This window comes from Mauremys reevesii, linkage group 5, assembly GCF_016161935.1.
Source record: "Mauremys reevesii isolate NIE-2019 linkage group 5, ASM1616193v1, whole genome shotgun sequence".
Taxonomy (NCBI): Eukaryota; Metazoa; Chordata; order Testudines; family Geoemydidae; genus Mauremys; species Mauremys reevesii.
Window position 1 is genome coordinate 67,882,007 of NC_052627.1, and position 18,135 is coordinate 67,900,141.

At 39.1% G+C, this 18,135-nt stretch overlaps 1 protein-coding gene across 4 annotated transcripts in view; it reads right to left on the minus strand.

The window, feature by feature from the left end:
• Positions 1–18,135, minus strand: part of SPOCK3 (SPARC (osteonectin), cwcv and kazal like domains proteoglycan 3) — a 396,361-nt gene that overhangs the window by 138,483 nt on the left and 239,743 nt on the right. For 2 of the 4 annotated variants that reach the window (XM_039542372.1, XM_039542371.1), the window contains one exon: positions 12,768–12,869. The exons of the other annotated variants lie outside the window; for them this stretch is intronic. In XM_039542372.1, the coding sequence (XP_039398306.1) occupies positions 12,768–12,869 (102 nt within the window). The remainder of the gene's footprint in view (positions 1–12,767; positions 12,870–18,135) is intronic. 4 annotated transcript variants of the gene reach the window in all.

Consider the following 18,135-nt stretch of genomic DNA (forward strand, 5'->3'; position numbering starts at 1 on the left):
GTCCCGTTCGTTCCCCTGCAGGACCCGAGCGGGATGCGGGGGGCTGGGGCCTGCTGCCCCCACTCCGAGGCCGCCCGCAGGATTGCACCAGCTGGGCAGCCAGCCCAGACGCGAGTGGCCAGGGGCTGGGTATGCGCAGCGTGCGCGCTGGGTCCCCGCAGCAGGCCCGGGCTCGGGGGGTTCGTGGGCGCCAGAGCCGCAGCTGCCGAGCTTGGCCAGCGGCCGCTTCCTCCCCCCGCGGCAGTGGGAGCTGCAGCAGCGGCTGCTCCCGAGTCCTGCTGCCCAGGTGGGGAGAACAGCCGCTGCCTGGCCCCGCAGGCCACCCCGTACTCTCCCTCCAGATACCGCGCCTGAGTCCTGCCTGCTCGGGGCCAGGCTGGACTCACACTCACCCCGGCCCCGTGCTCCCCTGAGTCTCCCGGGCCTCCCTCCAGCGCTTGCGGAGGGAGGAGGAATCGGGGGTGGGGGATTTTTTTTTTTTTTTTGCTCTGCCCCCGCCCCGCCCCCCCGCGTCCCGATATTTGACCTGGGTGATCTGGTCACCCTAAGTACTCCTGTTCTTTTTGCGGCTACAGACTAACATGGCTGCTACTCTGAAACAAAAAACTGAGGCACCACAGCACAAGTTCTGCAAGCTTTATCCAAACTACAAAACCATTAAACCAATGGATAATTTGCATGATGAACACTTCATTACACAGCACCCCTGCTCGTGGATAGAAAACACTGTTAAATACAGTAGAACCTCAGAATTAAGAACACCTCAGGAATTGAGGTTGTTCATAAATCTGAATGACTGTAATTCTGAACAAAACCTTACAGTTGTTCTTTCAAAAGTTTACAACTGGACATTGACTTAATACAGCTTTGAAACTTTACTATGTAGAAGAAAAAATGCTGCTTTCCCCTTTCTCTTAGTAGTCTATGTTTAACACAGTACTGTATTTGCCTTTTTGGGGGGAGGGGGTCTCTGCTGCTGCCTGATTGTGTAATTCCAGTTCCAAATGAGGTGTGTGGTTGGCTGGTCAGTTCTTAACTCTGGTGTTCTGAATTCTGAGGTTCTACTGTACATGCAATAAGATTGTCCCTTCACACAGAGTATGGTATCCAGGGGTGAGGGTTTTGGTTTCCATTGTAAAAACAAAGGGATTCATTCCCACACCCGTTGAATCCCTGAGGATCAGCAAGAAGCAAGTCTGCAAGGGAAGGGGCGGAATAATGGTTCAAGGGCACCAAAGCACCTCTCCTGTGTGGAAGAGAGATCTATGTAAAAAGAGCCCTCCTCCATGTACTGAATATGCGTGTTTGTTATCTGGCCCACTAAACATTTTCCATGGAGGAAACTAGGACTCCTTATACACTGTAGAGAAAAATCCCAACTTGGATAAGCAGGTGTATTGGATGGCTATAGGTACTTTTCCATCTGTAGTTTCTTTGAAAAGGGGTTTTCCAGGATAATGCCTTCTAACATAATTTGTAGTATTAGGTGGCTTACTTTTCATCATCCTTTATATAGGACTTAAAAAAAAAGAGGGCTGTTATACAAATAATGCTAAAGAGTTGAAAGGTACAGTACTCAGTCCACAAGAAGGATAGCAATTAAAAAAAAATTACTTCCTGGGCAGTAGTAAGAGATGTAAATGACACATTCATTAAAATTTAAATTACGAAGACTCTGTATGAAGTAGAGTTTACAGCACACTCTTCTCCTAGTTTCTGAATTTAATACTCTTTCAAAATATTGCAATATGCAAGCAGGAACACAGTTACCATTCATAGACTGCAGACTACTGTAAATCCCATGAGGTTGAGCACAGTGTGACTCATATCTAGAACACAGGGACTTACTATCCTATCATGACTACCTACTAAGAGTGGAATCTGAGGAACTGTCCCAGATTAAGGTGTCAATTAGAGGAGGTTTTGAAAAAAACTGATAAATTAAACAGTAATAAGTCACCAGGACCAGATGGTATTCATCGAAAAGTTCTTAAGGAACTGAAATATGAAATTGCAGTTGTACTAACTGTGGTATGTAACCTGTCACTTAAATCAGCCTCTGTACCAGATGACTGGAGAATAAAAAAATGTGACACTGATTTTCCATAGGCAATCCTGAGGTGGATTTGATTTAAATCAAATTGATTTAAATCACTAGTCAGGAAGACTCAATTTAATCATGGATTTCTACATAAGAGTACATTCTTGTTGGTTGTTATAACCTTAATACATATTCTTCACAACTCAGATAGATGTAGGTTTCATTTTGAGAAGGTACCCACTATACATTAAGTGATTTATTTTGAAAACTTTTCAGATTAGTTTTACAGCTATATCAGAAAATAAATGATTGTTTGGTAATTGAAGCAGATATTTATGAAGTCATTGGGAGGTGAACTATCATTAATATTTGGAGGATTTTCTTGCCATGCTGTATTAGGAGGAAAACCTCACCAGACAGACATTTAAATTGTTTTATTTAACTAAAACAACAATGTTATATACTCTGGATTTCTTTTTCAACAGCAAGCCTGTAATATTTTAACAAAACAATCAAATTTAGTTAAAATTCAAAAACAACGAGGAGTCCTGTGGCACTTTAAAGACTAACAGATTTATTTGGGCATAAGCTTTCATGGGTAAAAAAACCACTTCTTCAGGTGCATGGATCTGAAGAAGTGGGATCTCCATGCATCTGAAGAAGTGGGGTTTTTTTCACTCATGAAAGCTTATGCCCAAATAAATCTGTTAGCCTTTAAAGTGCCTCCGGACTCCTCATTGTTTTTGTGGATACAGACTAATACGGCTACCCCTCTGATACTTAAACATTCAAGTTGCTTAAAATCAGGTTTGTTTTTGTTAAAAATAAATTCTGACAATTACAGGCATATAGCCTAATATCGGTACCAGACAAATTGGTTGAAACTATAGTAAAGACCAGAATTATCAGACACATAAATGAACACAGTACGTTGGGGAACAGTTGACAAGTTTTTGTAAAGGGAAATCATGCTACACCAATCTATTAGAATTCAACAAACACATGGATAATGGCGATCCAGTGTATATAGTGTACAGTGGACTTTCAGAAAGCCTTTGACGAGGTCCCTCACCAAAGGCCTTTAACCAAACTAAGCAGTCACGGGATAAGAGGAAAATCCTCTTGTGGATCAGTAACTGAAAGATAGGAAACAATGGGAAGGAATAAATGGTAATTTCTCACAATAGACAGTGGTAAATAGCAGCATCTCCCAAAGATCTGTACTGACACCAGTGCTGTTGAACATTTTCCTAAATTATCTGAAAAGGGGGGTGTAGCGAGGCAACCACTCACCGGCCTAGCGCCTCCTACTGGTTGTTTCGGGAACTAGCTCTCCAGCTCCATAGCGCCCTCTGCTGGCTGATGTCCGCTTGCCTCAGGCCTCCGTGTCCCTCCCAGACCCCTGTGCCCCTTACCTCGGGGGGTCTGCCCTCTGCAGTACCCCCACAGTCTCTGGGTCTCCCCTCCCCAGGGAACCCCCCAACCCTCTATCCCCACCTTGCCTCAGTGGCTACTGCCAATCATTGTCTAGCCCCCGCTAGGGGCAGACTGCCCCGCTCACTAGGGCAGACTGCAGTCTATAAACCACTCATCATCGGCAAGGGGGTTTTGGACCTGCTGCCTTTGCCTAACCCTGGGCTGCACCTCTGCAACCCCAGTACCTGCCCTGGACCTTCAGCGAGGCCTGCAACCTGGGAGTTTCCCAGGCTGGAGCTCCCCAGCTCCTTTGCCCTTCCCCAGCCCTCCTCAGCCTCAAGTACCCTGCTCAGCTCCCACACAGCCCGGTCCTTCTTTCTCCAGCACTAGAGAAAGACTACCTGAGCTGCTGCCTCACAGCCCTTTTATAGGGCCAGCTGTGGCCTGATTGGGGTGTGGCCCTAGCTGTGGCTGTTTCCCCAATCAGCCTAGGTTTTTCTCTCAGCCCCAGCCCTCTCCAAGGACTGGCTTTTAACCCTTTCACAGAGCTGGAGCAGGTGACCACCCCACTACAGGGGGTAAACTGCAAGGTGGCAAAGTTATTAGAGTATACCTAATTACTCAAGATAGTTAAGTCCAAAGCAGACTGAAAAGAATTACAAAGGCATCTCCCAAAACTGGGTGACTGGGCAACAGAATAGCAGATGAAATTCCAAGTTCATATGTGCAAAATAACACACACTGGAAAACATAAGACCAGCTATACATATAAAATGAAGAGGTCAAAAGTAGCTGTAACCACTCAAGAAAATGATCTTGGAGTCACTGTGGATAGTTCTCTGAAAACATCTGTTCAGTATGCAGTGGCAGTCAAAAAAGCTAACAGAATATTAGGAAAGGAATATATTAGGAAAGGAATACATAAGGATATAGAAAATATCATGTTGTCACTATATAAATCCATGGCACAGACATACCTTGAATACTGCATGCAGTTCTGGTTGCCCTATCTCTAAAAATAGACAGCAGAACTAAAAAACATACAGAGAAGGGCAACAAAAATGATTAGGGATATGGAACAGCTTCCATATGAAGAGAGATTAAAAACAGACTGGGACTGTTCAGCTTACAGAAGAGATGACTAATGCCATCTCTATACTAGAGAGATCTCTCATGCAGAGTTCTCCCGTAGACATAATTAATCTATCCCCAACGAGCGGTGGTCGCAGTTCTCCCACCTACATAGCATTGTGCACACTAGCGCTTATGCCAGCATACTTTATGTTGTTCGCGGCGGGGGGGAGAGGGTGTTTTTTCACACCCGAGTGACATAAGTTTTGCTAACATAAGTGGTAGTGTACACATAGCCTAAGAGGAGATATTAGAGAGGTCTATACATTGTGAATGGTGTGGACAAAGTGAATAAGAAAGTGTTATTTACCGTCACTTAACACAAGAACTAAGGACCACCAGTGAAATTAATAGGCAGCAAATTTTAAACAAAGATAAGGAAGTACTTCATACAATGCACAGTCAACCTGTGGAGCTGGTTGCCATGGAATCTTGTGAAAACAAAAGTATATCAGGGCTCAAAAAAGAATTAGATAAGTTCACAGAGGATAGGTCCATCAATGGCTATTAGCCAAGATTGTCAAGGATGCAACATCAATGCTCGAGACATCCCTAAGTCTCTGACTGCCAGAAGTTAGTACAGGACGACAGGGAATGGATCATTTTATGCATGTGGCACTGGCCACTGTTGAAAGACAGGACACTGGGCTAGTTGGACTATTGATCTGACCTAGCATGGCCCTATTTGTGTTCTTAATGTCACTGCCTCGCCAGGAGCACTCTCACTGTCAATGGTTTCAGACTGCTCTCACTCTTGATTCTGCCCCAGCCAACAGTTGCTCATGCTTTAGCCTGTGCCTGTTTCCATGTAACCAGCCCCTGCTGCTGCCCAGATCTGCTCCTGCTTCAGCCAGTGACTGACATATTACTTGTCTGATAAATATCAAGGTGTTTAGGCAGCAAGCAATATATGTTTGTAGATCAACAGAATTTCTACATTTCTCAAGGTCCGTGTCTCATCACATGTAATTTTCACTGCGAATATGTGGTTATAATGAAATATCATGAAGAAATGTCTGAATGAGACATTTTTTCTTTGCATTAAGTATACAGAGGATGGGTTTAAAGGTTCTGGGTGAAATCCTGGGCTCACAGAAATCAATAACAAAACTCGTATTGACTCAAGTGGGGCCAGGATTTCACCCTGTAACTTTAGGCTTCACATAGCACAACTATAGTGACAGAATACTGCATGTCTACAGCCACAATGGGATGGTTTATTAATTAACGTTTTATAAAGAAATTGTTAGAATAATTCAGCAGTGTTATTCACAGCCCTTGAGCCACATGAGATCCACAGAAATATGTCCTCCAAACCACTAGCAGCACTTTGTTTCCTTAGAATTTGTTTTTTTCTCCCCTCCCCTTTTTTTAAAGTGTACAGCTCTTAAAGATGATATTTCTTCCATATGTGCACCACTGAGCATTAACACAATGCTACATGCAAAAGTCTGTACAAGCCAACCTCACCAAATAGCTTTAAAAGGTATGAACTAGCCCCATTTATTTCAACAGGCTGTTGATTGAAAATTAATTATGACAATTCAAATGTCCACATTGTGAAGTATTATTTTGCTCTTTTATGCATAAATATCCAATGAATATGTGTATCTAATGTGGCTGAATTCTCTAACAAGTTATAGATGGTAAAGACCTGTTAGGGCTATGGTGCAAAACCACAACCATAGCCACTTGCTGTAGTCTTCCTGTAGAAGCAGAAAACTATTGAGAGCAAACAGAAAAAAGTGGCATGCTTATGAGTGGGGTAGGCAGGGGAGTAGATCCTGGTGTTTCAGATATATCTGGTTAAGAAAGGTTGCAGAAGGAAGCCACTTCTGCGAGGGTCATTGGAGACTCCAATCTGCATCTCCAAAGCCAGTACTTGACTTTCAACAGCTAAGAAGATATTGCCAAGTACTTATTAAAACTTCAGAGAGGAGTGGGGACCTTAGCTTGAAATTGCAATGAGAGTGGAAGGCCTTTCATAAAGTTGCAGGCATTTTCATGGAAGTCCAGAAAAATGTTTCCTATTTTCTGTCTTGCCAACAAATGCTCAAAAACATGAGTATAAAACTGTTGTCCACCTGCTGAAAAGATCAAATTAATTTCACAGTTTATTGCAGTAGCTTTGAAAGGGACAAAAGAAAGTATAGATCCATTTTTACCTGAAACCAAACTAGATGAGGCCAAAAGTCATCTAGAATGGACAGGCTCATTGTGCTTATTCTTGCTCATTTTGCAATGCAAGATTTAAGAAGAAATTTACTCACTTTCTATAAATATAAATATAAAGTCATAATCTGTAGTGAGAGATATCTGGAGTTAATTACCATGACTGATATTTGTGCCTCTTTAGAGGTACATAGATTTGAGAAAAGATATTTTATTTATGAGCCAGGGTGGAGTGGGGTGGGGACACAGCAATCATTCAGCAGACTCAAACGTACATTGCATCATGCATGTGGCCATTTCAGAGATACTACGCTTGATCTTAGGCATAAGGCCGAGCTACAGTCATGACCAGCAGTACAAACCATTAAGAACTCTGTTTCCGAGAAGCATCATCATGCTGTACACACCTTGCTTTGAAGCCTTCATAACATATTTTGCCTTGTAAAGTGCTTTGTAAGCTCTCAAAGTCCTAAAAAATGTAGCATGTGCACTTAGGGATTAAAATACTGTGTGTGTCTATGTGCAAATTAGGTGTCACCTTTGTACTCCTGAAAATTTACCTCAGTGCCTCTCAGGGGGTTGCACACAGCACTTTGTTTCACCATATCTCGACACCTTTACTTTAGCACCAACTATATTCAGATTCTTTTTATTACGAACATGCTAAACATACAGATGTCATTTTGAAAAGAATGTTTCCCCTTACAATTTGTATGGTAATTAAGAAATTCCTTGGCTATCTATACACCTCTGCAGCACTGAAATTTCACTTTGTCCTTCAGGGAAATTTCACTCTGCCCTGCAAAGTGAAAAAGAAAGCCTCTGAAGGAGGAAAAAAGACACTCTCTTCCTGCAGGACAGGTGGAAATTTAAGGCTCCCTGAGTGTAAGTCAGTAGCAATGAACTGTGAATCTTTTAAACACTAATATAAGCTATTTATGAAAGTAATAAATTGCTTCTTCCAAATTGTGTCAAAGTTTTAAAATAAATGTCACACCTAAAATGGTACTATCCTTTACACTTAACAGCCTCTATTTTGCCAGAAATTGATGGTTCTACATAATACACTATATCTAGAATTACACATAGTTTGTGATTCTATAACATGTTGCCATACTACACTGTAATCACTAACAGTGTTTATTTCAAAAAGCTTATTCATTTCACTTTAATGGGCAATGATCTCCTTGGAAGTTGTGAGAGAAGAAAGAAGTTGATGATGACTTGTAAAAGAATCTCAACCCAGAATAACATCAGGGTGGGTGAGAGGCTATACAGAACAGTTTTATTATTTAGTGTGTGGATAGGAGACTTTTTAATTTACCAGAGAAAGGAATTTGCTTAACAAGTATGAGTATCGGTACCTGAGAAATACCAGCATTGTCAGTTATTCTGAAAATTAGTCATCAAATCCATTCATCTATATTTAGGTAAGAGATAAGATTCAGATAGCGAACCAACAATATGTATGTCCAAAATATCACACACTGCCAATTCAGCAGATGTAAGGCCAACCCCACAATAAAATCAAGGTGGCCCAAAATATTGAAGCAACTAGGAAATCCTGACAGCACTGATGAGAATTAGAAAACCATGCAAAGCATGAGTGAGATATTATGTACCTTCGTAGCACATATGAATGTAGTTAATAAAATATATAGTACAGTTTAGGGACTTTCAATTTGTGCCCTTTCTATGTAGACTGTTGGGGACTTAAAGATTTCATGTGCCATTTAACATTACAAAATGGATAGCTCTGCACAGGCATCATCAATATTGAACACACAAAAAAGCTTAAAATAATATCTTAGTCACTAAAAGGCAGGCAGTTTGTGTGGTAGAAAAATGAAGGTGATGAAGTTTATTAAAGATGAAAAATGTATGTATTCTAGAGAAATGGTAATAGGTACCTTACAACTTGAGTGAAATATGATTTGTTTACTTAGGATGCATAATTCTAACTGGGGCCATGGAAACAGTGCCAGTATTTTAACTGATTAGTAATTAATGTACTCTAGTATTAAGCAATATTTATGAAAACAAAATACTGGCACAAAAGTGAATATCAAAACTCAGTACTTCCTGAAAAATAGAATTGATACACTAACCTAATCTTTTGGAGTTGCAATGCAAGATTAACCTATTTTTCCATATAAGAAAAAAATATCTATGAATCTCACAAAGCATTGTTTGTATAAATATGTATATGTGTATATCCATATTTTTAATTTTCATAACAAGTGCCATCAAAAGGGAGCAATGATTTCTTATTATTTTACTGTCAAAAATCACGGAAAGATGATACTATTTAGACTGTACTATCAGTTATAAGGGCACTGTGCAATCCAGCTGACATATTTGATAAATAAACAACAGACCCATGGGCTGAGTTTCCAGTCTAAATGCTTGATCCTTCAAGATATTGAGCACTCTGAGCGCAGTCCAGCAAAGCACTTTACTATGTGCTTAACTTTAAGTATGTGAATAGTCCAACTAAAGTCAATGAGATTACTCCTATGGTTAAAGTTAAGTATGTGCTTAAGTGCTGGCTGAATCAGGGCTAGAATGCTTGGCACCTTGCATGATCAAGCTTCGCAGCACAGCAGATAGGATACAGTACAATACAAAAAAAAAGGTAAAATTGAGAGAGTTTGGCTTGAATGTTTTTGTGTTTTGAAAGATCTGCAGAAACTTTTCTGCAGAGCACGCCTGGCTAAATAACAGTGAAGTCAAAGCTTAGAATGTCATAAGCCTTATAGTAGAAATAAAAAACAATCTTCCTTTTTTGTTTTGCACAGGATGGATAAAAATTGATGATTTTTTGAAGAAAAAAAGTAAAAAAAATCAGACTGGTTTATTTAAATTATATTTTCTCTTTTAAAAATAAATGTTTAAAATGAATTCTGAATGTAATACAGAATATATTAATGTCTGAGGTTATTATAATCTTGACACATTTTTAAAAAAATAATATGCTTTAAATCCACAAGACTATAAAAAACTGAGTTAAAAGCTGCTTTTCTATATAAAGAAAGAATCAGGGGAAAAACATCAACTTTTGAGGTCAAGCTTTATAAATATGGCACAATAAGTCAGCCTCAGCAATTTAGAAGACTGTCTTATTTCCAAAGACTTACGCGAGACTAGAAACTGAAGCTCCAGTCACTTTCATTTAGGTATATCTGAAAATTTTCCCAGACTGAAATAATCTGTTTAAATCACTGACTACATTTAATTCCTCTCTTTAATAAATTATTTAATCATAAATGTGAAACGTGTTTTGATAAGAGATGTTTAGGTATCCAAAATATTTAAGCTTGTTAATAAAAATAAACGTTGTATGCTTTTTTGTGTTTAATTACATTCTAGTTACCATCCTTATGCAGCTTGACATAAATTATGAACAAAAAGTTAATTATATAGAAAATAAGCAATATATTACTCATTTTCAAACAAACATACTAAGATTGTACAATTAATAAAAATCTGAAAATATTAAGCTATATAATTGCTTCAATAAATATATATGTTGTTATAGTGTACCCACCTAGGTAGCAAAAAGATGTACCAAATCTAATATGAAGGCTCTATTTAGTTGTAAATCAACATGTTTTAACAGTTATATCAACCATTGAAAATGCATCTTTCATTAGAAAATACTGAAGTACAAACAGAAAAGTATTAAAAAATATTATTTAGATCGCGGCTTTCCACTATGTGATTTAAATCACTCTTTTAAATCACCTTGATTTAAATAAATCCACCATGTTTTGGTATCAGTTTCTGGGAGCACCAGAGAAAGCTTGTCTGCAGATGAGTGACAAAAACAAAACTGGGTGTGTTTTCGTAGCTGGACCCATCCTTCCCTAACAAGCCTAGTTCCGCCCTGAACTACAAACAGACTGGAGAGCCACTGTAAAGTATCTGTAGACCTTTCTTGCAGTCATGACTAAGGCAAAGCAGACACGGAAATTAATATCTGAGCCATGACTACAGAATCAGTTCTCAACTTCTTAGATCTACTCCTTTCAAGCAGAATCATCTGCGCTTTCCATTGGATTGAGTTGCGAAGAGATCTATCTGTGGATGGCCCCAGGTAAGACATATCTCTTGGAAAAATCTCATTGAACAGCTCACATTCATGGTCATGAAAGTGGAGAACCCTTATAAAAATACCTCAGAGTCAGATGATGTATCACCCCGCATGTCCACTGAGGAATGGAGAGTGCCAGTACTGGAGGTCAAGTTGGTTCCAGGCTCCAGGGAAGTACCAGATTTATTGGTACAGAGGTTCAATAATGGGTTACCTGGTGAGGCAGCACTGGGGGAAGTCATGCTCGTATCAACTGGAAATCTTTCTCAGTACCTTCCAAGAGTTTGTGTGGGAACCCTATGGGTACCAAAGGGCAAGACACTGTTGAAGATGGCACAGATGGAGCATAAGTAGGTACCAAGTAATACGTCAGTGCCAGTGGAGCATGTCTCTTTTTGGAGAGTTGGGTCTTTTCTTCTTTGAAAGTCTGGATGATTCTTACTTTGTTTACTACTGCAGCAGAGGCAGTCAGCAGGTTTGATTTACAGGGGGCTGACTTGGACCCTGTGAGTCTCAGCAAGTGCTCCATTAACAGGAGATTCAGCCTCTCCTCCCTCAACTTCTTAGATCTGCTCTTAAATCTTGAGCAGATTTTATATTTGGAGGGGAGGGGAGATACTCCAAAGCAGTGGAGGCAGCTTGAATGTCTGTCACTGCAAGAGAAACACTGATAGCAGGTCTGGCAGGGTTTGAAACCCAGGATGCTGGGCATAACCTGCACTTGAGGTCACAGATTGAGGCTCGTGAAAAATGATAAAGGCCAAGTTTGGTCAAAAAGAGAGAAAGGGGGACATCCCTCCCCTCCAAAAACACAATTTGTGCTAAATAACAAAATAATATGATAAAGGAAATACTATAAAAATACAGGAAAAAATAAGCAAAAGGTACAGTATATCCATGTGTCTTGCTAATGGACATAACAGCACTCTGTCTCAAGCTGCAGTTTGTAGAGAAGGAACTGAAATGGTGGAGGGTCTGCCTCTCTCTGAATACTCTGGTATTGGAGCACAAAGGTGTCTAGGGTGCAGGATGGAACCGTGGATAATGCTGATGAAAATCTCAAATCAAGAGTGCACAGGCACGTGCACATCCTGATGTTGTGCCACCCACAGGGACTCTACTTGATGAAGAACAAAAGTTTCTCTTCCTAAGAACAACAAAAATGATTAAAGGTCTAGAAAACATGAAGACTGAAAAAAATGGGTTTATTTAGTCTGGAGAAGAGAAGACAGAGGGTACATGATAACAATTTTCAAATACAGAAAAGGTTGTTACATCGAGGAAGGAGAAAAAAAATTCTCGTTAACTCTGAGGATAGGACAAGAGTCAATAGGCTTAAATTGCAGCAAGGGAGGTTTAGGTTGGACATTAGGGAAAAAAATCCTGCCAGGGTGGCTAAGCACTGGAATAAATTGCCTATGGAGGTTGTGGAATCTCCATAATTGGAAATTTTTAAGAGCAGGTTAGACAAACACCTGACAGGGGTGGTCTAGATAATAATTAGTACTGCCATAAGTTCAGGGAACTGGACTAGATGACCTCCCAACGTCTCTTCCAGTCATATCATTCTAATTCCCAGCCCTTTCTGGTTGGACTCTTAATCCTAGGACTCTACCAGAGCCTGCTCACTCCTAGTGTCTCTGCTCTCTCACAGCACCCCTACCCCCATACAGCTTGCAGCTGCTCTTTATAGGGTAATCATCTGATCCCTCTCAAGTGAGCCTCATCCTGTAATCAGGGTTGGCTTAACCCCAGGTTGTCAGTCCATGGGGCAAGCCAACCTGTTACAGGGCCTGATTCTGGGGATGATAATGGTGGCAGACCAAGAGATGAGTAGGTGGGCCAAATGTGACCTTTCCCCCTCTGCTCAAGAGAGATCTCACAGAAATATAATATAGATGGAGGCTGCATTACATTTCTGCTGCTCTTTTAAAGTGATGTCCAGGGGCAGTTGCATCCCAGGAAATCTCTGGCAACATGGCTCCAATAGACGTGTTATCAGGGAGCAGGGTAGTTCTGCAGAAAAAAGAAATGCTATGGGTCACAGGGATTCTATGCAGACTCCCCAGTGCATCCTGCATTCCTCGGTATATCCAAAGGTTTTGTGAGCCAGACCTTTGCTTTCTTCCCAGCTCTGATAATACCCTGGTATGAACAGTGGAATCTCATGGAATTTCCTGCCCATCCCTAAGATGGGGAGGCTGGCAATCTGGGCAATTGTTTGGGCCAGTCCATACAGGCTGAGCTGAATTATGATGCAACTGAATAGCATAGTTTAAAACAAACAAAAATTGAATTTAAGTGTCAATGAGGTCTCAGAAAGGAGTAAGTACTTTCTAACAAAATATGGGGGGGGGGAATTACACACAACAAAATTGTGACAAAATGAAGTTATTAAAAAGGATTTTCAAACATTAATGTTAGAAAAATTCAAGAAACTTAGATAATTTTTTCACATCTTAGCTCATAGAGGCGAGAAGCAAGTATTTCATCAAAATGAGCATTTCCCAGAGTACAAAAAATATTTTGTGAACATCAATGAAGTTACTGTATTTGTTCTGTACACAATGCAAGTGTTACTTACTGAAGAGAACAGTGACTGAAAACTTTGTCCTGATGCAACATTTTCAAGTAGGAAGAGATGCAGGAATAAAATATTAATGACAAAAACATCAGTAGCAAGGAAATGGGGGGAAAGTTAAACGAAACAGTATCCCAAATCTTGTTGTTACTGAAGAGTAACAGTTAAATGGTAAGATTTTTTTAATCCCTCTCTTGATATTCTTGGCTGCACCCACAGCACTCTTGATTAAAAGTGTCTATATAGTTCACATAAAAGATCAAATAACCTAAAATTTTGCCCTCCTGTGGGAAGGATACCTGATGCATTTGCTTTTATGTTCACTGAACAACAGCTTTGTAAGAAAATTAAGCAATTTCCTAATTTAACATTTCATTGTTAAATTTTCTAACATTGTTTATAAAAAAAACACTTCCCATTAATTTTGTTATTTTTAACTGTAAATCCTTTATGCACTTTACATGTATTTTGAGTAATAATTTTACATTTTTTATTTTTGCTGCTGTTCTCTAATATTGTTGTCATCAACTTCCATTCACTCTAAGGACAATTATTTAATTAAATTCCAGATAAACACAATGGAAACAGACAAGTTTAAAATTGATCAGGACCATGGGAGTTCTAGCATTAGAATTGTTTGAAGTGTCAAACCCTTACTGATTTTTACTTAGTTCAACTTAAATTTTCACATTTAAAAGACGTCCCTATCACTAAGGCCCCAATGTATTTAGGTAAAATAATAATGTAATATTCTGGAACGATCACTTGACAAGAAATGCAAATGTTTTTCATAAGTGCTTTCTGTGTTAATCTAAGTGTCTGACCTCTTTATAATGCAATTTTTCAGTCATTTCTCTTTGATTTATCATCTCTGATGAAGGTTGTTTTTTTCATTTTATGGTGCCAAAAGAATTATTAAACAGCTGTCAATCATACTATACCTATCATTTGTCTTTTTGCAAAACCAGAATATTAAATAGTTTTTATGTCAACTTAGTAGGGTTTGCATCTTTAAAATATACATACAGTCATTGCTAGTACCACAGGCAAAAAAATAACATAACCAATCCCCTCCAAGTCTCCCCCCCTCAACTTTTGTACACAAAAACTAAAAAACTTCATTTTTCTTTTTCAGATTTTTTTTCATGGAACAGAACAAACAAGCTACTTCTTTTGATTGAAACCACTCCTCCCTCTTCCCCCCCATCACTAAATTCAGATAAATAACTTTAGATTCAGTCTCTATTAAGATTTTCCACATGTTCAGAAAGGCACTATATTTTCAGTCTGACAATGTTCAAATGAGGAAGACAGACTTAACATTTGTGACACAAATATAATATTCCTGGATCTTAAAACAAAGTAAGATTAAATTTATGTATTAACTTTAGAATTAAAGAGTTTTTCCAATAACCTTAGTTTTCCTAAGAAAAACAAACAAACAAAAAAACACCTTCCAGTGTATGGCCCCATTTCAGCAAATCACCTAAAAAGCCCACACACTTAAGTCCCATTGCCTTCAAGCTAAACCTATGCTTCAGTGTTTTGTTAAATAAGGGCCTGAATAACTAATATTAAAAGCAAAATAATAGCATTTTTGTGGCTTAGTTAGATTTGGGTATAAAATAATATGTTTTGGTTCTTGTTTGAACAGAGGGCTGGGTATTTATTTTAAATAAATGGCATCTTAAAAATTAAATAAAAAAGACAGTGTATAGTAAATGTCTAGAAATCTAAAGACATTATTCTAGGAATACATACATGGAAATTATAGTTTTGCTTAGATTCCATCATATGGTTTCTTCTGTTGGTTGTTTTTCTCAGAATGTTAACATCACAGAGACAGAGGTCATTATCACATATTTTAACACCCAATCATCTAAAAAAAAGTGTCAGTGAAATGGAGATAAACGAGACAGGTAAAGTTGACTAACAATCTACTGCCACAGCTCATCAAGGTAGAATGTTGATAAAAATACTTTCATTAAAATATTAATAGAAGTGCCTCCATTATTTACTAGCTGCTGAAAAAAACTACTGGATTAGTTTCTCTAGAAAATGGTTAATTTTCCGACATACACAGGGAGCTGTGCCTAATAGTTGAACAGATTGGTTGCCACGAGTGTTGTGTTTTTTTCCCATTACAGAAGCAGGTTGATATTACACCTTGATAGTTTTTAGAGCTCTGCGGACAATGTAATCTTCATGCTACCTATATCTCCCATAGCCCCATAGGTGCAGTGCTGATACTATGCTTGCTCCTGATGTCAGTACTGCTGTTTCCCCAATCCTTGTCTTCCTAATGCATCTCAATCACAGTGTTTGGCTTGAAAGAAATTCTGAAGAAGGAAATTATTTACAAGAACTACAACAATCAGTGTCTGAACTCTGTAAAAGTAGGATTTCCATTTTTTACCTTTAAATATGGATATTACCACTACACATTTGGTATGGTCAGTCACTAATTCTGGAGTTTGCAGGCAGCTTAAAGTTTTGCTTTCTCCACCAGCATATTTATGCATCTTTTATATTAAACACCTTGCTGGCTGGTGGGTAGAGAGCACCAAACTTGAGCATGCAAGTATTTCATGCTAACATGTCATATATGGAAATCTCTCCTCTTAGGTTATACCATTAGGGTGACATCACTTCCACCAAGCAACAAGGACGATGTAAACACTTAAGACAACTATTTAACTTGAAGAGATCAATGCTACTCTCTTTTTTGTACTTCTAAAAATCTCTCTTTACAGCCACCAAACCTCTTCTATTTGTATGCTCTTCTGAAGAGACTCAGTTGTCAGGTTAGAGGTCTATTCATCAGAGGTATACAGGTGATAAAATATTTATCACCCACATCTACCCACATTGATTTACTTGTGCTAAAATGAAAATAATCACATTCAAGGGGGATGTTAGATTTTCAGGGATGATAGTTCAATATAGTGGGAGTATCTTGTCTACCAGCAGTAATAGCCAACCCATAATTAAGCAGGGAGCCCCACTAATGTAGGTACCCAAATCTTTACATCTTCCCATACATTCACTATGCATGTTGGTATTTTCCCTTACTACAGCTTTTCTAAAAAATCATTTCAAGGTTAGAAAATGGTATGGAGAGGATGGGTTCATTACTCCCTGGGAGCCTTTTGGAGAAGAGAAGACCATATTGAGGAAATAAGTTCCATCTTAACCACAGGGGAATGAAACTGAAAATGGAAAGTTGTTTTTGACGGGGCAGAGGTAGAGCATGACAGGAAGTAACTGAGAGAAAGCTAACAGGTGTTAGAAAACACTCAAGGATATACCACAAATACCACAGTGTAGGTGGTTATATATTCCAGAAGGACCCTTAAAATATCATCTTAGGAATTATGTACTGAGCTTTCAGTAGAAAAAGGTAATAGAGGATAAAGAGGTACAGGCATCAATCCAAACAAAAACAGGGTTTCAGTTAAATCAGGCCATTAGCAATGGCTGTAATGCTAGGAGTAAAAAGTACAACTGTCTATATGTTAATTCTAGAAGCCTATAACCACAAATGGGACAGCTGGAACATTTAGCTGTCAAGAAGGTATCAATATACAGGAAATCTTGACTCAAACAGAGTAGGATAATAACTATTAGTAAAATTAGGTAATCACTAACTATGATCTATATGGGAAGGATAGGTTACACCACAGAGAGAGATGAATTGGAATATACATAAAGGCGACCAAAGAGGAAACTATTGAGAGTTATTCCAGGGTGGGGGGTATGGAATCTACTTGGTTACAAAGCCCAAATAATGTATATACAAGGTATTGTTATAACCAGTATCCCATGTATTTTGCAATTCTTCAGCAAGGAAATTTGATGCAGAATCCATGTTTGGGAGGCCAGAGGGCTATTCTTAAATTCTTCCTAGTGCAGTTTCCTGCTACTAAAAAGTGGTCAGAAAAGACAGAGTGGATCACCAGTTGGGCGTGGGGAGGTTGAGGGGGGCTACTTTCAAAGCTTCCCAGCTGAGCTGTTTTATGACAAGTCAGGAACTTCCTCTCCCAGAACATTAATTTACAGATGCTAATGAGACCAGACCTGACTCATCCCTATGATAATCAACTAGATGCTTCACCCTTTTCAAATCTTTGTAATCTAGAATTATGCTTTAAAACCCAGCTTCCACATTATAATAACTAGAACTTGTATTGGATCATCATGTGGCAGTAAAACACACCAGGCACTTCCAAAATTTCAGGTTTCACAAAAAAAAAAAAGTCTCTAGCTGTTATGGTTACTGTGCACTGAGTGTACCTGATGCAGAGATCTCTAGGTGAGTCTTCAGAAAACAAAGAACAACTCCGCAGAGGTATGAACTGACCCATTCATCTCAGTGAGGGGTTAACTCACGGTGATAAATTAAAATTCAACATTATGAACTATTTAATTCCTCATATAAAAGAGGGAGGGAGGATCACAAATATATAGAATTTACTGTGAGTGATATCTTATTTGGGGCATTCTCTTGTGAGATTCACCTTCCCAATCAATGTGCACAAAACACCATCGGAAGTTTTAGTGATGATTTATGGATTGAACTATTTCTGTAGCCTCATGACATGTGGCTGTATATTTCCATTTTATCAAACCGAGAGGACATGCCTGAGTGTGTGTCTCAGGTTATGTCTATACTGCAGTTAACCTGGGGATTGGCAGGAGAGC